Raw genomic sequence first — 24,730 nt, forward strand, 5'->3', positions numbered from 1 at the left:
ACATAGTATCGTAAAATTTGGAAGAATAAAACGTTCGTACAGGAAGTACATTTTATAAGAACTCCAACAAATCTGCGTGTGCACCTAAGATACAAACTGATAGTGATTGTTCATAAGTTTATATACATTATCTAATGTCAATCGAAGGTATCAATTCTTTTTCTCCATAAGAGTACTTTTTCATTTATATGTGTTCAAAAATACATGTGTTCAACCGTGAAGCATATGTCACCTACAACGAAAAAGAGTTTTCCTATACTTAATATTTCCTTTATATACCTATGAAAAGTCTATTCTTCGCGTAGTATGAAATTATGAATAAATCTGGAATATTGTTCAATCTGAAAAGAAAAATAACTTATTGACATCATTCATTGATACGAGATTCAGAATGTTTGTTTTGTCTTGCAGAAAAAGAAGGCAGCCCTCCCTTTCTTTTAATGTGAAATAGAAAGCGAAAATTTGAAAACAGATTTTTTGGAAATTTACTTGCAAATATCGTTTTCAATATCGTGATTTTCTTCCCAATGGTACTGTACTTTCAAATTTTCCAGTATCCCTCTAAAAACAAAAAGTCGAACCTCGTTATTATTAACGCAGGCATTACAAGGAAGAGAAGTATTAGAAAGCAGCTCCTTTTTATTATGGATTTCTTTATAATCATGTAAATAAGAAATTCCGGAAATTTTTTCCTCAAGAATTTAATTCTTGTGTTTTGATTGATAATTATTACACTGCATACTAACTTTTCGCATACTGTTCGCGTCTAACAATTTCCTAATAATAACTACTTCAAAATTACATATGTTCTTGCACGAATTCAAAAGTACGTATGATACAATTATTATTTATCAAAAAATTCCAAGTTAGTAACTTTCTTTTCAAATGGCAAATAACATATACTTTGACTTACCTGTAAGTTTTTGTTCCTAATCATCATTTCCTCTTATAGAACACATCATTATTGTTCTCATAATTACTACCAGTGTCATAGATATTGTAGTGGCTACAACTGAATTAATAGAAAATGATAAATAACTGTGTATAACACTAACACATAACTGTGTGTAACAATGACACATAACTTTTACTTACATATCAGTCGATACGGGATTACTGTGATATCCTGTTGATGTTTCTTAAGGCACTTGATTAGGTGCGATACGGTATCATTCCTTATGGTATACTGTAGATAAGTATTTTAGAAAATAACAAGAATAAATCTAAATTATTCAGAGGTTCCAGTTTCGGCTTAGACATAAATACAGGACCATTTGCAAAGAAGAAAGGGTGCGTTTCTACAGCCTCGTTATAGTAACCATGAATACCAATCTCTGAATTACTGGTTACTAAACATAAATATCCTATAAAATTTAATATATTTCTTTAATTTTTAATACATACATGAGTTAGTAGTTCTAAATTATGAATCATCCTACCTGTGATATTACACTTTTCCTTATAATATCATCACTCAAGTGAACAACATTAAGATGTCATCCTATCTTACTGTGAAGATACTTAGTTATGTTATCTAACATTATAAAAATATCATCAAATTCAAGTCCTTTTATTCACATCACATGGCCACGACGATCTGGTTCTTCGTTATATAATGTTCTAAAATTTGTCGTATATATAGGATGTACAAACCGTGATATCAAGGTATCAGTTCTTCCTTCCCAAGGGACAGTTTCATTAAAATTCTGATAGAATTAAAAATTAATTATTAATATTCTAACAATCATATATGTTAAATACATTATAGTCAACGATATATACCTGAGCGAATGTAGGGGTGATTCCTTGATAATTATAAATGTCATCAGCCCACATCATTGTGCCACTTCTTTGTACTCCAGCCTCTAGATTAACAGCCTAAACAAACATACGAAATTTTATAGAAGCTGTACAAAATATAGTATATATGCGCAATATTGAAGCGTTCAAGGGGATATAAAGGTAATGTACATCACATACACGTGTACTCTCATGCAACAAAATACAATTAGATTTAATAGTATAAGCTCTTTTATTCATCATAATAGATTGGAAATTTAAGTGTCTTACGAGGGTGAGTAAAAAGTTACCCGCTCTGTCGGTGTAGAATTTATTTTAAGCAATTGTCAAAAAAGACATACATCATTTTTTGACATAATCACTCAATTTCTGTATACACTTTGTCCATTTGCCGAAGGACCTTCGTATTTTCTCATTAAAAAATGTTTTGGGCTGAGCTGCGAACCACGAATGCATCGTCGTCTTCACCTTTTCATCAGCTTTTTCGGCATCCATCTCGCACAAACTTTTTAAAACCCAAATCTGTCGTGCACTATTGCATAAGCAGAGCCGTGGCTGATTTGCAAATGATTTGCCACATTATCCAGTGTCACTCGCCTATTCCATAGAGCATAAGTTCATGAACACGTTCAATGTTGTCAACGTGGATGTGGACGGGCGTCCACCTGTTTTTTCATAACACTTGTGCGATCTTCTTTGAACTTTTGTGCCCATTCAAACACACTTCGTGGCAAAACACTTTCTCCATAATGTGCATTAAATCTTTGATAAATATAGGCATCAAACATAACCTCCGACCACAAGAAACGAATCACAGCATTCTGCACTGTTTTCCTGCAAATCACCATTGCAAAGCGCCATTACTCGCGCAACGGTCACAAACGAATTGACGTAACACAAAGAAACCTGCGCAGCAGCACTGAACAGATATTGACGTCATACGAAGAGTGCAGATGGATCAATACGGTCGACAGAAGTTTTAACTATCTGGAGTGCGGATAAATTTTTACTGAGAGTCGTATAGGAATCTATAATCTGTAAGTACACCTTTGGCTGAATAGAAATTTCTCTTACATATAGTCAAAAATGCAGAAACTGTGTATTGAATTGGAAAGTGATAAAAAATAAGTGAAGTTTCGAGGTTGCATGTGATTGCATGAGTACACAGGACGTTTTTAGCGAATAAAAAGTAATTTTGAAAGACACGAGACTTATCGTGTATTTTATGCACTCTCTGTGTCCGAATTTCCAGAAGCTCTCTATCTTATGAAGCGTTTTAGATTAGCCGGAAAATTTTGTACGTACATACAAGAAGTATACGATCTAAGTGGAATATTCCATTATTCTCTTGATACAACAGAAACGAAATTTACAGAACTTCTCAGAAAGTTGGTTTATTATTACCAAATTAATAGAATTAATATACGTTTATCATCTTTACATACCTAAGTCGTGGAGGTTTATCGTGCGTAAAAAATTAGTGTCGTTTCAAAGTTACATTTCGTACATTTTAAGCCTATAATTTGTAACGTACAAAACAATGTAAATTTGAGCTGTTTCTTATCTCCACAATAAGAAAATCCAACTTTACGTTTTTTACACAATGATATTTATGGAACAGTAATATCATATTATTGCATCGCTTGGAGAATGAAGTCAAGGTACGATGTGACCCTAGTGTAAACGCTGGGATACCCAGCTGTGCCGCACTTATAAGCATAAGACACAATACCTATTAAATACGAGGTTAATTCATGTTGTATCAGCAGTGGTCCGCCGCGGTCAGCCTGAAAGGATCGTTAAATTTTTAATCAAAGATACTGAAATATATCGATCGAATTGTATTGAAATTATACTTATATACAGTAATAATCTTCTATTGATTTGTGTATTGAAATACTCCAATTTATAACGTACATGTTATATGTATTTTGAGCAAAACTAAGATTAGGAGGAAATTAGATTAAATACCATAACGAGGTGTGAGAAGTGGGCAAAACTATTAAATTGTGTTTATCTATTATTTTTAATGTTTAAGACGTCGATTTGATGTTAATTCGAATTGACGTGTCTTCAGATACCGTATAGTTTGTAGTAACTCTTTAACTTAATTACCGTACAAGAATCCTTTCCACCCTGAGCACGTTCGGCGCATATTATACCATCAGTGACATCAGGTGCATTAGGAAATTTGGAATAAGCTATTTTGCATTCGGCGTTCTTAATCACTGGCATTTGTACTTCCATTAATGCATTACGTCGTGGTCGTCCTACGAAGAAAATAAGAAAGATATTTAAGACTGGAACTGTTTAATTTTATTATAAAATTGATATCACTTACTATATCTTAATGCTCCCCATCCAGCAACAAGGGGGTTATAGCCGACGAAGTTGCTCTTTCGCAGGAGCTCTTTCGTACAAATGGGATATACGTACCCTGAAAAATAAAAAAATAAATGAAAATGCAGGAAACGAATGACCAAAAGTATGAGAAAGAATTGTACACGCTTTATGACACAATATATGTGTACAGTAAGAAATTTCAGGATATGATACTTCAGTAATACTCAATAGCATATATATATATATATATATATATATATATATATATATATATATATATATATATATATATATATATATATATATATATATATATATATATATATATATATATATATATATATATATATATTTGAGGACTTACTCGAAAATGGCACCTCCTCCACCAATCTAAGAATGGCAATATTATGATTGTGTATGTTTTCTATTCCATCCATATGTGCACAATGTGCTGCGGTCAAAACATGCCTAGCCGATATCAGGGAACCTCCGCACTTCCATAGTGGTTTGTCTGGGTTTCGGGGATTACGAAAACCTAATGCAACGATCCATGGCCAAGCGCCTAAAATGCAATAGTCATAGTTGTGAATATACATAATTTTTTCTCACATAACGAGTAACAACGATTATTACCTATTCGATATTCGATCATACAGCAGACGATAAGTACATACGTACAAATACTCTGAAATAGAGATTTGATAAAGACAGAAATTAAATTTTTATTCCAGTGGAATACAAATTATTAAATAATTCTATATAATTTCTATTTGAACTATACTGAACTATAAAGTTCAAACGTGTAATTTCTGCCCTAACAGTTTTTGATCTCTATCCATATTATTACTCCTATATCAATTTTTTATTTCGAGCAAAAAGATACTCTTCCTAACATAAAGTAAAAGAAAGAAATAATTCAAGTTAATAAGTAAAGTTACTACCGATAAAATCATAGCATTATTATTTAGTCTAATTGAAATGTACATTGATGTGCTGTTTAATGCCTTTAAAGTTCATTCTTTGCAGTAAATGGCTTATTATTAATCGGAAAGAAAGACATAAAACGTACCAAGTTCAGCTGGTTTACCATCGACCACCACCCTGGTATGAGAGACGTTGCTAAAACCACAGTATGGTGGTCGCAAAGCCTTATACTTATACACAGTTTTTATTAAAATTTCTCTCTTCTCTTTGTTTGGATCGTTCGGACAGCAAACGATCGTAACATTGCCCTGGTATCTGCACACTGATCGTCTATAAAAATCGGTGGCTGTACGGTACTGTATCTGCCATATTTCTTGCAGAGGTTTACATTTTCTGTAGTCAAGGCACCTGCCTTCTTGATTGTCCGGTGTGGTACATTCTGGATCAAACAATTTTAAAACATTTATACAGTTCAAAGATGCGTAAGAAAGCGACACCGATTACTCAACTTTCGAAGTAAAAAGCCGATCAAGTCCACCGGATTGCCCTACAGACACGTATTAATCCGTAAGAGTTAGTCATCATGTTGATAATAATTATCTAAAGAAACTTTTCACGTGAAAATATAAAATTTTAATTGATTAGATATTGTGTTAGCCATACTTAAGAAAGAAAATGAAAATGAATGAAATGAAAGAAAAGGACTACCTTCAACCTCATTTTTTAAATAAACACTTTGTCAGTTTTGCGGTAAATAAATTCTTAGGAATTCAGGACAGTTTTTAGTGAATCATTTTGTTTCGACCGTTCGCGGAGAGACGCGATCGCGAGATAGCACGTCAACGAGAGTTGTAAGTTCCCGTTACGATTAAATAATCGACGCCACGAACTGATCGATCCCCTTATTTCGATTATGATAATAAGGGTAGTTCAATGAAATTCCACAGAATTAACACAAATAAATTAATGTTTATTTCAACAACTTATTAACTAGAAAGATATAAATGGAACAAAAAAAATGTAACTGCGTTTTGGTTGATAAGTAATGCGCGACATACCACATGTGTTGACGGTTCGACTTCTGGAAAAGTTCTGAACGCCTTTCGATTTTTTTCGTTTTTTCTGGAAGGTGACCCCCACTACGTTCGGATCACGCCACATTCTTTTACTGCGAGGTAAAATACGGGCCACGAGTCGACGTTTCTGGAAGTCGCCCTGCTTAATGAACCATGCGCTTGCCACTACAATGTTTGTTTGCCGGGCAGACGCGACGATCCGTCTGCGACATTATAGTGCCGCGATCGATAGTTAAGAATATGACCTATGGTAAGCCGCATGGCGTAACATTCTCCCCCCGTTGAGAGGGTACCGATCAAACTAGGGAGGTGTGGTTGAAGTTCCCATCTTATTTCGTCTCGGTGGCTAGTTGTTCGGGTTTCTCGAGATCGGGTTGAATTGGCAGTGGGACAAGCCTTTTGACGCCCCGATCCAAAATGCTCTTTGCCGTCTGAACTGTAGCTGTCCGGATGACACCATCGGCGCCTGGATGAACCTTGATAACTCGGCCCAGAGGCCAATGCATGGAGGGAACGTTGTCCTCTCTGAGGATGACGATTGTGCCCTTTTGGATGCTGTGTCCACCCTTGCTCCATTTATTGCGGTTGGTTAGCTCGTTCAAATACTCCTTATGCCAGCGGTTCCAAAAATGTTGTTTAAGCTGTTGGATATGCTGCTATTTGGAGAGTCGGTTCGATGGAATGTCTCTGAAATCTCGATCACGTAAGCACATTAATGAATCGCCAATGAGGAAATGTCCGGGAGTGAGGGCTCGGAGATCATTTGGATCGGTGGAGATAGGAGTTAGCGGGCGGGAATTGAGGACTGCTTCTATTTCAATGATAAGAGTATTACGGTGTTAAGCTCATATGTTTCTGTTTCTCCTCTCGCGCTGCGCCATAATATCCTTTGATATTTCCGATCCTCTGGTCGTACGAGGAATTGCCGATACATTTTCTCGATGTCGCCAGTGAGTACGTACTGATGAGCGCGGAATCTAATTAATATACAAAATAAATTGTGAATTGATTCGAGAATATAGGATTTCCCCATTTTCATGATTATCGTGATTTTTGTATAAATATATTTTTTAAGATACTAATAATTAGGTACTTATAAATTAGTATTATCAATTATTTTGCATTTATAATTCCGCCTCTAGTATAAGTGTTAATTGAAAACTAACTTTATGTTTGAAAAAGTACTAGCAAAGTCGTTGAGTAACAAGCCACTGATGCTAACACAAATAGCATTGTCGTAATTAAATATTTCTAAATATTCATTTTTCATTTTGAACCTGTAGAAATAATTTATTATATATACTATTAGCTAAGTAATTGCATATTTAATTAAGTCGAAATATAAAACTTAGTTATTTTAATAATTTAAAAAATAAAAAACTGACAAACATTTCAATTTAATTTATGGTTGGAACAAAAGACAGTTATTTTTCATTAATTGAAATATTGCAATGCAGAGTACTTTCGAAAATACGCCGAGAGTATTCCTGATGGTGAAACGAGCGTTGCTTCATCGAACGCAGCTAAAGAAAACAACATCTATGTAGTTGGTGGTACGATGCCTGAAATAGAGGGCGATAAATTGTACAATACCTGTACTATTTGGGGTCCCGATGGAACTTTGATAGCAAAACACCGAAAGGTAAGTAATATATTCCTTTATGGCTTTGGATTTGAAAATATTGGGGTGAAGAAAGTGACTCTATCTAGGAATAATTTAGGAATATACATATGTACATACGTATACTATAACCAATTCTATAATTTACGGTTTATAAAATACGTTATGATACGGGAAACGCCCATTTTTGTTGTAATGTGTAATATAAATTTTTCACATACTTAAAATATTATTATACTTATTTTTTCTCCTTTTTAAACATTATTAAATGATAAGATTTTTTAATAAAAGAAAGTGATAAAAACGCTGTCAGTTATTAAATAAAAAATAATTAAAGTTTAGGAGTTGGTAACTTTGATATTAAATTACAAAAGTTGCAGCAATAGAATTAGCGACTACATTTTTATGTTATTAGGTACATCTATTCGACATCGACATTCCTAATAAGATTACTTTTCGAGAGAGTGATTCACTCAGTCCTGGTAACTCCCTAACGACGTTCGACGTGAAGGGCTGCAAAATAGGTATTGGCATTTGCTATGATATTAGATTCGAGGAAATGGCACGCATTTATCGTAACAAAGGTACAGTAACTTAATCGATCAATACTTAACTAGCAAAAAATTAAATATCTTTCTTAAATATATTCTATATAAAATTAATATAATCTGTAACTCTGTATAAAAAGAAGCTTAATTTAAAAAACCAGTATATTTGCTGAAAATGAAACAAATAAAAGAATTAAAAGCACAATAAGAGGACTGTCCTCGCATATTCAGAAATGATGGAATGTGAACCGTGCAACTACGAAGTTAATTGGTATTCGGTGGCTTCATATTTCCTGCTTCTCTGGGTTAGGTTGCCAAATGCTGATATATCCAGCGGCATTCAATATGGCCACTGGACCACTGCACTGGTCATTACTTCAGCGTTCCAGAGCGAATGATAATCAATTATACGTTGCCTGCATATCACCGGCTCGTGTTCCTTCAGCAAGTTACGTCGCATGGGGGCATACACAGTTGACCAATCCCTGGGGAAAGATTCTTTACGATTTGGAAACTCAAGAGAATATGGCAGTCACCGATATCAAAAAAAAAAAAAAAAAAAAAAAAAAAAAAATATGAGGCATACTATATAAGATTGTCATCGATTTAAAATCAAAGTATGAAAAGGATACCCTGGAGAGAGTAAAACACAGAATCATTCCAACTAAACATTCAGATCGTACCGACACCTAGGTATCGTCTTACAATTAAATCTCGGTCTCGAATGGATTAAAATGAAATACATACTTGCAGCTTCAACATCTTCAATATCGAGGAGATTCAAACTTTACAAATAAATGTAAATTGCGATGTAAAACAAAGCGATGTAAAAAGGGAAAAAGGAGGAAAGAAGGAACAGGGAAGTAAAGAGAAGAAACGAATTTTTCATTTTCTCGAAACTGGATCAAGTTTCAGGAAGACCATCCAAGTAATTGATGTCCTCTGTAATTATTTGTTAATCATGCGCGGAATCAGAACGATTCGACCTCGTTCCAAAGCAAATCGTTACTAGAGTAGAGACGGGAATTAATAATTCGTGTCAATTGTTCGATCGTGTTCACAAATTCAAATGCGGTTGAGTGGCGGAAACCATTTATAACACGTCCCATACAGCGTAGATCGCATACACGTCTTAGGATGTATTTTTGGTACTTATATATACTCTATATATATATTCTTACTCTATATATACTTATATGTACTCTATATATATTCTCTATCTTAGATATACCATAAAATATTTCGTGAAATTGCGTATTCGTGTCTAATGTCAGGGATTCTCTTTCCACAAGTCTGCGTTTTCTATATTATCTTTCTTCCTTACCAGTAGGCATTCTCACAATTTGTGATTAATACTGCTCCTACAGGAAACCTAATATTCCTACAGGAATATTAGGTTTTTGACGTTGTAAAATTTCACGTGAAATAATAATGCCTATATATTGACTAATTTATCAATTAATTAAATCCGTGTATATCAAGTTTTCTATAATTTAGTACTTTCGTGTAACTACAGAAATTTGATGCAATATAAAACTTGATTAAAACAGCGATTCATTAGGAAACGAGAATAATGATGCAAATATTTTTTGTAGCCATTATATAGGATTTCGATCGCATAATTAATCAGTATCAACTTACCAGTCTGTAATGGAAGGATGAAAAGAAATGCTGGCGGTATACAGACCGCAATCATCATCATTCTCATGTAAAGTTTCAAACTGCAATACATGTTCCTAGTCGTAAGACGTAAGTCGTAAGAGTCGTAAGTAGCGACGAAAAGCGAAAAGAAATGCACAAGCCAGAAGTATCTGCAACAGAAATCAGAATACACTCGTTTTCGCATGGTTGGATCAATTTCGCGTGGGACTAACCTGATTGAACCTAACGCGGGATAATTGCTCAACTCACGACCTTAACCAGCCCGCTTGATTCTCTGTAAATGCTTGAAATTGACGCTTGGATTCTTTCCAGATTAACTAGCTTTGCCCCTCCCTCCCTTTATCTATTTTCTTAGATCGACTTAGAATGGATCGAACAAAGGCACAAAAGAATTCGAAGAAAACAACAACTTATTATCCAAATTGTTCATCCAGGGTAATCAATGCTGTATACTTCCTAGAATTAGGATGAATAGGGATTTGGAGAAACCCACCGGCCATGTCCAGAATAATAAAATATCTCGCTTTTGCAATCTCGCGACTCGATCCGCAATGAGGGGTAAAGGATACCGATCCGCGACCGTATATTTATTTAGTTCTCGAAAATCTGCCTATCATCTATCTGAACCATTATTCGTCTTCACGAGTAACACGGGATATAGAAGGGAAAATAAAGGAAAGGAAGGTAGGGATAAGTAGAAGCTTGGGCCCAAGTTTAATTCACTGAAACCAAGCTGCTTGTATTATCACAAAACAAAATTGCCAGTACGTCATTTCCGTACTCTCGTCCTCGCGAAAATGGTTTTGCTCGTTAAGAAAAAACGAAGAGACAGGGAAGAGAGGAAAAAGCAAACGGAGAGCGCTTTTAAAAAGCTGGCGAACCGTGTGTTACCACAACGAGATACGCGGTGCTATTTGTCGCTTTAAATTGTGTCGCAACTCGTTTTTCAGATCTTTGCCAGGGACGCGTTAAAACACGCTGCAAATATATTTCTGGCTTTTCTGGGGTTTAACTGAAATATGACAAATAACGTTGTAAAACATATGTACTTATGACTTACAGAGTAATTGAGTGTACAAAATATATAGTATACAAAATAGCCAGCGATTTAGGGCTTTAAAAGATCAAAAGAAAAGAAAAGAAGAAAGATAATATGTTGTGGCAGTCTAAGTCGATCTAAGAAAATAGATAAAGGGAGGGAGGGTCAAAGCTAGTTAATCTGGAAAGAATCGAAGCGTCAATTTCAAGCATTTACAGAGAATCACTATTGAAAGTTCAAAGGCCGACTAGTGAGCTTCATACTATCTCATTTTTTAATCAGGCGATGGATCGACGAATCGTATTGATTTCGAGGATTATTATAGTTCTGTGGGAATTTTAAAGCGTGGTTTGTCTAATCTTGTCTCGTTAGCTACAGACTCTTTGGCGAGCAGCCTGAAACTTGATCCAGTTTCGAGAAAATGAAAAATTCGTTTTTCCTCTTTGCTTCCCTGTTCCTTCTTTCCTCCTTTTTCCCTTTTTACATCGCGTTAAGACCCGTTAAATAATATTGACTGCCGTGGACGCTGGCTGAGAAGTGCACTTTATAACTAGCTTTAAAATCACTGACGTCGATGAGGACAAAGGTAAGTTAGAGGGTCATTTATCCGAGCTGGTGTTATTCCGCTGTACAAACTATTTCCGGCCAGTACCTTTTATGTACTTTCGCTTCCGCTAACAAGCAACGCGCCATGTCCATCACTGTTCTATTATACCTTTCCGCTGTCCCGTTTAATTCATGTACGTATGTTGGGCAATTATTTATTCTTATACCTTTATCCCTAGCAAATTTATAAATTCGATTATTTAAATATTCTTTACCATTATCGCATCTTAATATTTTTAACCTCTTGCCCGTTAAATTTTCGGCTTCATTTACGAACTGTACGAAAGAATCAAAGACCTCATCTTTTGATTTTATACAATAGATCCTAGCTATTTTACTATAATCATCGATAAATGAAATGAAATATTTTTCTCCATTGAATCCGGTAGTCTTAAAGGGACCACATACGTCCATATGAATAATTTCCATTATTTCCCTAGTCTTAGTTCGATTATTTTTGAAAGGTAAGTTATGCATTTTGCTTTCTATACACACCCTACATTTCAAAAGTTCCTTTTCAAATTCATTCGGTATGCCAGTCACTAGCTGCTCTTTACCCAAAATCTCTAAATATTTAAAATTTACGTGTCCTAGCATACTATGCCATCTTTCCTTTTTACTCATACCACTACGTTCGGCGCTGTTTACTAAGTGCTTCTTCCCTTTCAATATACTTTTTATTCTATATGTCCCATTCTCTTTGAACGCTACAGCTGTAAGTATATTATCCTCATCTATTACTTTCGCAATATTTTCTTTGGAAATAACCGTATTCTTATTGTCTGTTAGTTTACCTAAACTAATCAAATTTGCGGACATTTCTTTCGCGTAAAATACTTTCCTCATATTTATTTTATTTTGTTTTCCGAATGCTTCAAAATAACTTATAACATTCCCAACTTTTGTCGCTTTTATCGATCTATCATCGCCTAAATATATATTTACCGGTTCTTTTAGGTCGATAGATTTATCGAAATAATTTATATTATTAATTATGTGATCGGTACAACCGCCATCTAATAGCCACACTATTTCGTTCTTACTTATTTCATTCGTCTCACTGCTGTTTGCTGCGTGCGCCGTTGCTGTCCATATGCCTGCTCTTGAGTTTCCATGCTCGCCCGTGCCGGTTCTTCATTGACGATGAAAGCTTCCACGTCCTCTGCTCGTATTGCCTTTGTTCTCTCTTCCTCTGTTTCGACCACGTGTTGGCCCATGCCAATAGCCGTTACTGCTTCCCGCTTGGACGCCATTTTGACACTCTCTCGCAAAGTGTCCTAATCTTCCACATCTGAAGCATCCTTCCTTTTTTGCAGAAAAGGCGTTGGTTTGCCTTTCTCCTCGATTGGATTTATTTTTCTTCTCTGCTATTTCTATTTTATTTTTCACATACGCTACCGTTTGATTCTCTTCTTTCAATGCGTCTATTATGTCCGCTATGTAGCTGTATTCTTCGGGTAACGTATTCAGCATGTAATTCAGCTTTTCCCTCTCACTTACTTGTGCGCCCGCACTTTTTAATTCATTTATTAATTTTTCGAAATCGTTAAAGAATGATGCTGAATCACTGTAGTTCTCCAGTCTTATGTTTTCCAATCTTCTTCTGCATACGATCTGCAGTGCCGTCGACTCTTTCAAGTACATTTCATCGAACCTTTTTATTATATCATACGCCGTTTTTCCTTCCCTAACATACTCCAATTGTCTGTTCGATATTGCACTATAAATTATATTTATCGCCTTCAAATCCTTTTTGTCCCAGTCTTCATCGTCTCTTTCGTTCTTCATTCTAGTTGTAACAACCTTGCATTCCTTATATTTGAGAAACATCGTGATTCTTTGCTTCCACATTCCATAATCCTCACCATCGAATATAGGTATCATGATTTCCGATCTCTCCATTTTAATTGATTCTTCTTTTTTTTTCTTTTCTTACTCAAGCGTTCCTACGTGCTCAAAGTATATTTTGTTCCTTTGAAAGTTTTTTTTTCTTTATTGAAAACTCACTCGCAAGATCGTAACCACGCACTAAATATCTTGCAAAACTAGTAACCACGCTCTGCTACCATGTTAAGGAAATTCGAGGATTTGGGAATACAAATAATTGACTATATTTCCCACGCAACAGTTATACATCTATATTACACTCTGAAGAACGTCTTGCACGCACGCTTGTCGCCAATCGACTATCCTAGATTCCTCTGCCACAACATATTATCTTTCTTCTTTTCTTTTCTTTTGATCTTTTAAAGCCCTAAATCGCTGGCTATTTTGTATACTATATATTTTGTACACTCAATTACTCTGTAAGTCATAAGTACATATGTTTTACAACGTTATTTGTCATATTTCAGTTAAACCCCAGAAAAGCCAGAAATATATTTGCAGCGTGTTTTAACGCGTCCCTGGCAAAGATCTGAAAAACGAGTTGCGACACAATTTAAAGCGACAAATAGCACCGCGTATCTCGTTGTGGTAACACACGGTTCGCCAGCTTTTTAAAAGCGCTCTCCGTTTGCTTTTTCCTCTCTTCCCTGTCTCTTCGTTTTTTCTTAACGAGCAAAACCATTTTCGCGAGGACGAGAGTACGGAAATGACGTACTGGCAATTTTGTTTTGTGATAATACAAGCAGCTTGGTTTCAGTGAATTAAACTTGGGCCCAAGCTTCTACTTATCCCTACCTTCCTTTCCTTTATTTTCCCTTCTATATCCCGTGTTACTCGTGAAGACGAATAATGGTTCAGATAGATGATAGGCAGATTTTCGAGAACTAAATAAATATACGGTCGCGGATCGGTATCCTTTACCCCTCATTGCGGATCGAGTCGCGAGATTGCAAAAGCGAGATATTTTATTATTCTGGACATGGCCGGTGGGTTTCTCCAAATCCCTATTCATCCTAATTCTAGGAAGTATACAGCATTGATTACCCTCGATGAACAATTTGGATAATAAGTTGTTGTTTTCTTCGAATTCTTTTGTGCCTTTGTTCGATCCATTCTAAGTCGATCTAAGAAAATAGATAAAGGGAGGGAGGGGCAAAGCTAGTTAATCTGGAAAGAATCCAAGCGTCAATTTCAAGCATTTACAGAGAATCAAGCGGGCTGGTTAAGGTCGTGAGTTGAGCAATTATCCCGCGTTAGGTTCAATCAGGTTAGTCCCACGCGAAATTGATCCAACCATGCGAAAACGAGTGTATTCTGATTTCTGTTGCAGATACTTCTGGCTTGTGCATTTCTTTTCGCTTTTCGTCGCTACTTACGACTCTTACGACTTACGTCTTACGACTAGGAACATGTATTGCAGTTTGAAACTTTACATGAGAATGATGATGATTGCGGTCTGTATACCGCCAGCATTTCTTTTCATCCTTCCATTACAGACTGGTAAGTTGATACTGATTAATTATGCGATCGAAATCCTATATAATGGCTACAAAAAATATTTGCATCATTATTCTCGTTTCCTAATGAATCGCTGTTTTAATCAAGTTTTATATTGCATCAAATTTCTGTAGTTACACGAAAGTACTAAATTATAGAAAACTTGATATACACGGATTTAATTAATTGATAAATTAGTCAATATATAGGCATTATTATTTCACGTGAAATTTTACAACGTCAAAAACCTAATATTCCTGTACGAGCAGTATTAATCACAAATTGTGAGAATGCCTACTGATAAGGAAGAAAGATAATATAGAAAACGCAGACTTGTGGAAAGAGAATCCCTGACATTAGACACGAATACGCGATTTCACGAAATATTTTATGGTATATCTAAGATAGAGAATATATATAGAGTACATATAAGTATATATAGAGTAAGAATATATATATAGAGTATATATAAGTACCAAAAATACATCCTAAGACGTGTATGCGATCTACGCTGTATGGGACGTGTTATAAATGGTTTCCGCCACTCAACCGCATTTGAATTTGTGAACACGATCGAACAATTGACACGAATTATTAATTCCCGTCTCTACTCTAGTAACGATTTGCTTTGGAACGAGGTCGAATCGTTCTGATTCCGCGCATGATTAACAAATAATTACAGAGGACATCAATTACTTGGATGGTCTTCCTGAAACTTGATCCAGTTTCGAGAAAATGAAAAATTCGTTTCTTCTCTTTGCTTCCCTGTTCCTTCTTTCCTCCTTTTTCCCTTTTTACATCGCTTTGTTTTACATCGCAATTTACATTTATTTGTAAAGTTTGAATCTCCTCGATATTGAAGATGTTGAAGCTGCAAGTATGTATTTCATTTTAATCCATTCGAGACCGAGATTTAATTGTAAGACGATACCTAGGTGTCGGTACGATCTGAATGTTTAGTTGGAATGATTCTGTGTTTTACTCTCTCCAGGGTATCCTTTTCATACTTTGATTTTAAATCGATGACAATCTTATATAGTATGCCTCATATTTTTTTTTTTTTTTTTTTTTTTTTTTTTTTATATCGGTGACTGCCATATTCTCTTGAGTTTCCAAATCGTAAAGAATCTTTCCCCAGGGATTGGTCAACTGTGTATGCCCCCATGCGACGTAACTTGCTGAAGGAACACGAGCCGGTGATATGCAGGCAACGTATAAGTGATTATCATTCGCTCTGGAACGCTGAAGTAATGACCAGTGCAGTGGTCCAGTGGTCATATTGAATGCCGCTGGATATATCAGCATTTGGCAACCTAACCCAGAGAAGCAGGAAATATGAAGCCACCGAATACCAATTAACTTCGTAGTTGCACGGTTCACATTCCATCATTTCTGAATATGCGAGGACAGTCCTCTTATTGTGCTTTTAATTCTTTTATTTGTTTCATTTTCAGCAAATATACTGATTTTTTAAATTAAGCTTCTTTTTATACAGAGTTACAGATTATATTAATTTTATATAGAATATATTTAAGAAAGATATTTAATTTTTTGCTAGTTAAGTATTGATCGATTAAGTTACTGTACCTTTGTTACGATAAATGCGTGCCATTTCCTCGAATCTAATATCATAGCAAATGCCAATACCTATTTTGCAGCCCTTCACGTCGAACGTCGTTAGGGAGTTACCAGGACTGAGTGAATCACTCTCTCGAAAAGTAATCTTATTAGGAATGTCGATGTCGAATAGATGTACCTAATAACATAAAAATGTAGTCGCTAATTCTATTGCTGCAACTTTTGTAATTTAATATCAAAGTTACCAACTCCTAAACTTTAATTATTTTTTATTTAATAACTGACAGCGTTTTTATCACTTTCTTTTATTAAAAAATCTTATCATTTAATAATGTTTAAAAAGGAGAAAAAATAAGTATAATAATATTTTAAGTATGTGAAAAATTTATATTACACATTACAACAAAAATGGGCGTTTCCCGTATCATAACGTATTTTATAAACCGTAAATTATAGAATTGGTTATAGTATACGTATGTACATATGTATATTCCTAAATTATTCCTAGATAGAGTCACTTTCTTCACCCCAATATTTTCAAATCCAAAGCCATAAAGGAATATATTACTTACCTTTCGGTGTTTTGCTATCAAAGTTCCATCGGGACCCCAAATAGTACAGGTATTGTACAATTTATCGCCCTCTATTTCAGGCATCGTACCACCAACTACATAGATGTTGTTTTCTTTAGCTGCGTTCGATGAAGCAACGCTCGTTTCACCATCAGGAATACTCTCGGCGTATTTTCGAAAGTACTCTGCATTGCAATATTTCAATTAATGAAAAATAACTGTCTTTTGTTCCAACCATAAATTAAATTGAAATGTTTGTCAGTTTTTTATTTTTTAAATTATTAAAATAACTAAGTTTTATATTTCGACTTAATTAAATATGCAATTACTTAGCTAATAGTATATATAATAAATTGTTTCTACAGGTTCAAAATGAAAAATGAATATTTAGAAATATTTAATTACGACAATGCTATTTGTGTTAGCATCAGTGGCTTGTTACTCAACGACTTTGCTAGTACTTTTTCAAACATAAAGTTAGTTTTCAATTAACACTTATACTAGAGGCGGAATTATAAATGCAAAATAATTGATAATACTAATTTATAAGTACCTAATTATTAGTATCTTAAAAAATATATTTATACAAAAATCACGATAATCATGAAAATGGGGAAATCCTATATTCTCGAATCAATTCACAATTTATTTTGTATATTAATTAGATTCCGCGCTCATCAGTACGTACTCACTGGCGACATCGAGAAAATGTATCGGCAATTCCTCGTACGACCAGAGGATCGGAAATATCAAAGGATATTATGGCGCAGCGTGAGTGGAGAAACAGAAACATATGAGCTTAACACCGTAATACTCTTATCATAGAAATAGAAGCAGTCCTCAATTCCCGCCCGCTAACTCCTATCTCCACCGATCCAAATGATCTCCTAGCCCTCACTCCCGGACATTTCCTCATTGGCGATTCATTAATGTGCTTACGTGATCGAGATTTCAGAGACATTCCATCGAACCGACTCTCCAAATGGCAGCATATCCAACAGCTTAAACAACATTTTTGGAACCGCTGGCATAAGGAGTATTTGAACGAGCTAACCAACCGCAATAAATGGAGCAAGGGTGGACACAGCATCCAAAAGGGCACAATCGTCATCCTCAGAGAGGACAACGTTCCCTCCATGCATTGGCCTCTGGGCCGAGTTATCAAGGTTCATCCAGGCGCCGATGGTGTCATCCGGACAGCTACAGTTCAGACGGCAAAGAGCATTTTGGATCGGGGCGTCAAAAGGCTTGTCCCACTGCCAATTCAACCCGATCTCGAGAAACCCGAACAACTAGCCACCGAGACGAAATAAGATGGGAACTTCAACCACACCTCCCTAGTTTGATCGGTACCCTCTCAACGGGGGGAGAATGTTACGCCATGCGGCTTACCATAGGTCATATTCTTAACTATCGATCGCGGCACTATAATGTCGCAGACGGATCGTCGCGTCTGCCCGGCAAACAAACATTGTAGTGGCAAGCGCATGGTTCATTAAGCAGGGCGACTTCCAGAAACGTCGACTCGTGGCCCGTATTTTACCTCGCAGTAAAAGAATGTGGCGTGATCCGAACGTAGTGGGGGTCACCTTCCAGAAAAAACGAAAAAAATCGAAAGGCGTTCAGAACTTTTCCAGAAGTCGAACCGTCAACACATGTGGTATGTCGCGCATTACTTATCAACCAAAACGCAGTTACATTTTTTTTGTTCCATTTATATCTTTCTAGTTAATAAGTTGTTGAAATAAACATTAATTTATTTGTGTTAATTCTGTGGAATTTCATTGAACTACCCTTATTATCATAATCGAAATAAGGGGATCGATCAGTTCGTGGCGTCGATTATTTAATCGTAACGGGAACTTACAACTCTCGTTGACGTGCTATCTCGCGATCGCGTCTCTCCGCGAACGGTCGAAACAAAATGATTCACTAAAAACTGTCCTGAATTCCTAAGAATTTATTTACCGCAAAACTGACAAAGTGTTTATTTAAAAAATGAGGTTGAAGGTAGTCCTTTTCTTTCATTTCATTCATTTTCATTTTCTTTCTTAAGTATGGCTAACACAATATCTAATCAATTAAAAGTTTATATTTTCACGTGAAAAGTTTCTTTAGATAATTATTATCAACATGATGACTAACTCTTACGGATTAATACGTGTCTGTAGGGCAATCCGGTGGACTTGATCGGCTTCCTACTTCGAAAGTTGAGTAATCGGTGTCGCTTTCTTACGCATCTTTGAACTGTATAAATGTTTTAAAATTGTTTGATCCAGAATGTACCACACCGGACAATCAAGAAGGCAGGTGCCTTGACTACAGAAAATGTAAACCTCTGCAAGAAATATGGCAGATACAGTACCGTACAGCCACCGATTTTTATAGACGATCAGTGTGCAGATACCAGGGCAATGTTACGATCGTTTGCTGTCCGAACGATCCAAACAAAGAGAAGAGAGAAATTTTAATAAAAACTGTGTATAAGTATAAGGCTTTGCGACCACCATACTGTGGTTTTAGCAACGTCTCTCATACCAGGGTGGTGGTCGATGGTAAACCAGCTGAACTTGGTACGTTTTATGTCTTTCTTTCCGATTAATAATAAGCCATTTACTGCAAAGAATGAACTTTAAAGGCATTAAACAGCACATCAATGTACATTTCAATTAGACTAAATAATAATGCTATGATTTTATCGGTAGTAACTTTACTTATTAACTTGAATTATTTCTTTCTTTTACTTCATGTTAGGAAGAGTATCTTTTTGCTCGAAATAAAAAATTGATATAGGAGTAATAATATGGATAGAGATCAAAAACTGTTAGGGCAGAAATTACACGTTTGAACTTTATAGTTCAGTATAGTTCAAATAGAAATTATATAGAATTATTTAATAATTTGTATTCCACTGGAATAAAAATTTAATTTCTGTCTTTATCAAATCTCTATTTCAGAGTATTTGTACGTATGTACTTATCGTCTGCTGTATGATCGAATATCGAATAGGTAATAATCGTTGTTACTCGTTATGTGAGAAAAAATTATGTATATTCACAACTATGACTATTGCATTTTAGGCGCTTGGCCATGGATCGTTGCATTAGGTTTTCGTAATCCCCGAAACCCAGACAAACCACTATGGAAGTGCGGAGGTTCCCTGATATCGGCTAGGCATGTTTTGACCGCAGCACATTGTGCACATATGGATGGAATAGAAAACATACACAATCATAATATTGCCATTCTTAGATTGGTGGAGGAGGTGCCATTTTCGAGTAAGTCCTCAAATATATATATATATATATATATATATATATATATATATATATATATATATATATATGCTATTGAGTATTACTGAAGTATCATATCCTGAAATTTCTTACTGTACACATATATTGTGTCATAAAGCGTGTACAATTCTTTCTCATACTTTTGGTCATTCGTTTCCTGCATTTTCATTTATTTTTTTATTTTTCAGGGTACGTATATCCCATTTGTACGAAAGAGCTCCTGCGAAAGAGCAACTTCGTCGGCTATAACCCCCTTGTTGCTGGATGGGGAGCATTAAGATATAGTAAGTGATATCAATTTTATAATAAAATTAAACAGTTCCAGTCTTAAATATCTTTCTTATTTTCTTCGTAGGACGACCACGACGTAATGCATTAATGGAAGTACAAATGCCAGTGATTAAGAACGCCGAATGCAAAATAGCTTATTCCAAATTTCCTAATGCACCTGATGTCACTGATGGTATAATATGCGCCGAACGTGCTCAGGGTGGAAAGGATTCTTGTACGGTAATTAAGTTACAGAGTTACTACAAACTATACGGTATCTGAAGACACGTCAATTCGAATTAACATCAAATCGACGTCTTAAACATTAAAAATAATAGATAAACACAATTTAATAGTTTTGCCCACTTCTCACACCTCGTTATGGTATTTAATCTAATTTCCTCCTAATCTTAGTTTTGCTCAAAATACATATAACATGTACGTTATAAATTGGAGTATTTCAATACACAAATCAATAGAAGATTATTACTGTATATAAGTATAATTTTAATACAATTCGATCGATATATTTCAGTATCTTTGATTAAAAATTTAACGATCCTTTCAGGCTGACCGCGGCGGACCACTGCTGATACAACATGAATTAACCTCGTATTTAATAGGTATTGTGTCTTATGCTTATAAGTGCGGCACAGCTGGGTATCCCAGCGTTTACACTAGGGTCACATCGTACCTTGACTTCATTCTCCAAGCGATGCAATAATATGATATTACTGTTCCATAAATATCATTGTGTAAAAAACGTAAAGTTGGATTTTCTTATTGTGGAGATAAGAAACAGCTCAAATTTACATTGTTTTGTACGTTACAAATTATAGGCTTAAAATGTACGAAATGTAACTTTGAAACGACACTAATTTTTTACGCACGATAAACCTCCACGACTTAGGTATGTAAAGATGATAAACGTATATTAATTCTATTAATTTGGTAATAATAAACCAACTTTCTGAGAAGTTCTGTAAATTTCGTTTCTGTTGTATCAAGAGAATAATGGAATATTCCACTTAGATCGTATACTTTTTGTATGTACGTACAAAATTTTCCGGCTAATCTAAAACGCTTCATAAGATAGAGAGCTTCTGGAAATTCGGACACAGAGAGTGCATAAAATACACGATAAGTCTCGTGTCTTTCAAAATTACTTTTTATTCGCTAAAAACGTCCTGTGTACTCATGCAATCACATGCAACCTCGAAACTTCACTTATTTTTTATCACTTTCCAATTCAATACACTGTTTCTGCATTTTTGACTATATGTAAGAGAAATTTCCATTCAGCCAAAAGTGTACTTACAGATTATAGATTCCTATACGACTCTCAGTAAAAATTTATCCGCACTCCAGATAGTTAAAACTTCTGTCGACCGTATTGATCCATCTGCACTCTTCGTATGACGTCAATATCTGTTCAGTGCTGCTGCGCAGGTTTCTTTGTGTTACGTCAATTCGTTTGTGACCGTTGCGCGAGTAATGGCGCTTTGCAATGGTGATTTGCAGGAAAACAGTGCAGAATGCTGTGATTCGTTTCTTGTGGTCGGAGGTTATGTTTGATGCCTATATTTATCAAAGATTTAATGCACATTATGGAGAAAGTGTTTTGTCACGAAGTGTGTTTGAATGGGCACAAAGGTTCAAAGAAGATCGCACAAGTGTTATGAAAAAACAGGTGGACGCCCGTCCACATCCACGTTGACAACATTGAACGTGTTCATGAACTTATGCTCTATGGAATAGGCGAGTGACACTGGATAATGTGGCAAATCATTTGCAAATCAGCCACGGCTCTGCTTATGCAATAGTGCACGACAGATTTGGGTTTTAAAAAGTTTGTGCGAGATGGATGCCGAAAAAGCTGATGAAAAGGTGAAGACGACGATGCATTCGTGGTTCGCAGCTCAGCCCAAAACATTTTTTAATGAGAAAATACGAAGGTCCTTCGGCAAATGGACAAAGTGTATACAGAAATTGAGTGATTATGTCAAAAAATGATGTATGTCTTTTTTGACAATTGCTTAAAATAAATTCTACACCGACAGAGCGGGTAACTTTTTACTCACCCTCGTAAGACACTTAAATTTCCAATCTATTATGATGAATAAAAGAGCTTATACTATTAAATCTAATTGTATTTTGTTGCATGAGAGTACACGTGTATGTGATGTACATTACCTTTATATCCCCTTGAACGCTTCAATATTGCGCATATATACTATATTTTGTACAGCTTCTATAAAATTTCGTATGTTTGTTTAGGCTGTTAATCTAGAGGCTGGAGTACAAAGAAGTGGCACAATGATGTGGGCTGATGACATTTATAATTATCAAGGAATCACCCCTACATTCGCTCAGGTATATATCGTTGACTATAATGTATTTAACATATATGATTGTTAGAATATTAATAATTAATTTTTAATTCTATCAGAATTTTAATGAAACTGTCCCTTGGGAAGGAAGAACTGATACCTTGATATCACGGTTTGTACATCCTATATATACGACAAATTTTAGAACATTATATAACGAAGAACCAGATCGTCGTGGCCATGTGATGTGAATAAAAGGACTTGAATTTGATGATATTTTTATAATGTTAGATAACATAACTAAGTATCTTCACAGTAAGATAGGATGACATCTTAATGTTGTTCACTTGAGTGATGATATTATAAGGAAAAGTGTAATATCACAGGTAGGATGATTCATAATTTAGAACTACTAACTCATGTATGTATTAAAAATTAAAGAAATATATTAAATTTTATAGGATATTTATGTTTAGTAACCAGTAATTCAGAGATTGGTATTCATGGTTACTATAACGAGGCTGTAGAAACGCACCCTTTCTTCTTTGCAAATGGTCCTGTATTTATGTCTAAGCCGAAACTGGAACCTCTGAATAATTTAGATTTATTCTTGTTATTTTCTAAAATACTTATCTACAGTATACCATAAGGAATGATACCGTATCGCACCTAATCAAGTGCCTTAAGAAACATCAACAGGATATCACAGTAATCCCGTATCGACTGATATGTAAGTAAAAGTTATGTGTCATTGTTACACACAGTTATGTGTTAGTGTTATACACAGTTATTTATCATTTTCTATTAATTCAGTTGTAGCCACTACAATATCTATGACACTGGTAGTAATTATGAGAACAATAATGATGTGTTCTATAAGAGGAAATGATGATTAGGAACAAAAACTTACAGGTAAGTCAAAGTATATGTTATTTGCCATTTGAAAAGAAAGTTACTAACTTGGAATTTTTTGATAAATAATAATTGTATCATACGTACTTTTGAATTCGTGCAAGAACATATGTAATTTTGAAGTAGTTATTATTAGGAAATTGTTAGACGCGAACAGTATGCGAAAAGTTAGTATGCAGTGTAATAATTATCAATCAAAACACAAGAATTAAATTCTTGAGGAAAAAATTTCCGGAATTTCTTATTTACATGATTATAAAGAAATCCATAATAAAAAGGAGCTGCTTTCTAATACTTCTCTTCCTTGTAATGCCTGCGTTAATAATAACGAGGTTCGACTTTTTGTTTTTAGAGGGATACTGGAAAATTTGAAAGTACAGTACCATTGGGAAGAAAATCACGATATTGAAAACGATATTTGCAAGTAAATTTCCAAAAAATCTGTTTTCAAATTTTCGCTTTCTATTTCACATTAAAAGAAAGGGAGGGCTGCCTTCTTTTTCTGCAAGACAAAACAAACATTCTGAATCTCGTATCAATGAATGATGTCAATAAGTTATTTTTCTTTTCAGATTGAACAATATTCCAGATTTATTCATAATTTCATACTACGCGAAGAATAGACTTTTCATAGGTATATAAAGGAAATATTAAGTATAGGAAAACTCTTTTTCGTTGTAGGTGACATATGCTTCACGGTTGAACACATGTATTTTTGAACACATATAAATGAAAAAGTACTCTTATGGAGAAAAAGAATTGATACCTT

General features: G+C 35.0%; 3 protein-coding genes across 12 annotated transcripts in view; 1 reads left to right on the top strand and 2 right to left on the bottom strand.

Moving 5' to 3' along the window:
• Window positions 1–22,778, top strand: part of LOC126875972 (venom serine protease Bi-VSP-like) — a 198,067-nt gene extending 175,289 nt beyond the window's left edge. For 2 of the 6 annotated variants that reach the window (XR_007693823.1, XR_007693822.1), the window contains 5 exons: window positions 20,234–20,431; window positions 20,638–20,733; window positions 20,805–20,959; window positions 21,288–21,629; window positions 22,040–22,778. Coding sequence is in view for 1 of the 6 variants with exons in the window: in XM_050638892.1 (XP_050494849.1) it covers window positions 20,234–20,431; window positions 20,638–20,733; window positions 20,805–20,959; window positions 21,288–21,342; window positions 22,040–22,068 (533 nt within the window). In the remaining 5 variants the exon portion in view is untranslated. Of the gene's footprint in view, window positions 1–17,807; window positions 18,814–19,775; window positions 20,163–20,233; window positions 20,432–20,637; window positions 20,734–20,804; window positions 21,104–21,287; window positions 21,630–22,039 lie in introns of those variants that run through there. The other 4 variants (XR_007693824.1, XR_007693825.1, XM_050638892.1 and 1 more) reach the window with 4 other exon arrangements.
• On the bottom strand, window positions 2,710–6,817 carry LOC126875974 (venom serine protease Bi-VSP-like). 4 transcript variants are annotated; one of them, XR_007693829.1, is made up of 6 exons: window positions 6,126–6,817; window positions 4,508–4,705; window positions 4,142–4,237; window positions 3,916–4,070; window positions 3,246–3,587; window positions 2,710–2,835 (listed from the first exon to the last, which is right to left on the bottom strand). XR_007693829.1 is itself a non-coding variant. In XM_050638897.1 (6 exons), exons 1-6 carry the CDS (start codon window positions 6,226–6,228, stop codon window positions 2,807–2,809), a joined length of 636 nt encoding a protein of 211 aa, XP_050494854.1. In that variant the 5' UTR covers window positions 6,229–6,817; the 3' UTR covers window positions 2,710–2,806. The 4 variants fall into 4 exon arrangements, 3 of the variants coding, with proteins under 3 accessions (XP_050494854.1, XP_050494851.1, XP_050494855.1); XM_050638897.1 differs by having other exon boundaries at window positions 3,533–3,587; XM_050638894.1 differs by lacking the exon at window positions 2,710–2,835 and having other exon boundaries at window positions 2,844–3,587.
• On the bottom strand, window positions 15,202–22,077 carry LOC126875980 (omega-amidase NIT2-like). Of its 2 annotated transcripts, XR_007693833.1 has the most exons (5): window positions 22,038–22,077; window positions 17,154–17,338; window positions 16,591–16,759; window positions 15,935–16,316; window positions 15,202–15,874 (listed from the first exon to the last, which is right to left on the bottom strand). XR_007693833.1 is itself a non-coding variant. In XM_050638913.1 (4 exons), exons 2-4 carry the CDS (start codon window positions 17,235–17,237, stop codon window positions 16,018–16,020), a joined length of 552 nt encoding a protein of 183 aa, XP_050494870.1. In that variant the 5' UTR covers window positions 17,238–17,338; window positions 22,038–22,077; the 3' UTR covers window positions 15,202–16,017. The 2 variants fall into 2 exon arrangements, 1 of the variants encoding a protein (XP_050494870.1); XM_050638913.1 differs by having other exon boundaries at window positions 15,202–16,316.
• Window positions 22,779–24,730: the final 1,952 nt, after the last annotated feature.

This window comes from Bombus huntii, unplaced genomic scaffold (assembly GCF_024542735.1).
Source record: "Bombus huntii isolate Logan2020A unplaced genomic scaffold, iyBomHunt1.1 ctg00000061.1, whole genome shotgun sequence".
NCBI classification, from domain to species: Eukaryota; Metazoa; Arthropoda; class Insecta; order Hymenoptera; family Apidae; genus Bombus; species Bombus huntii.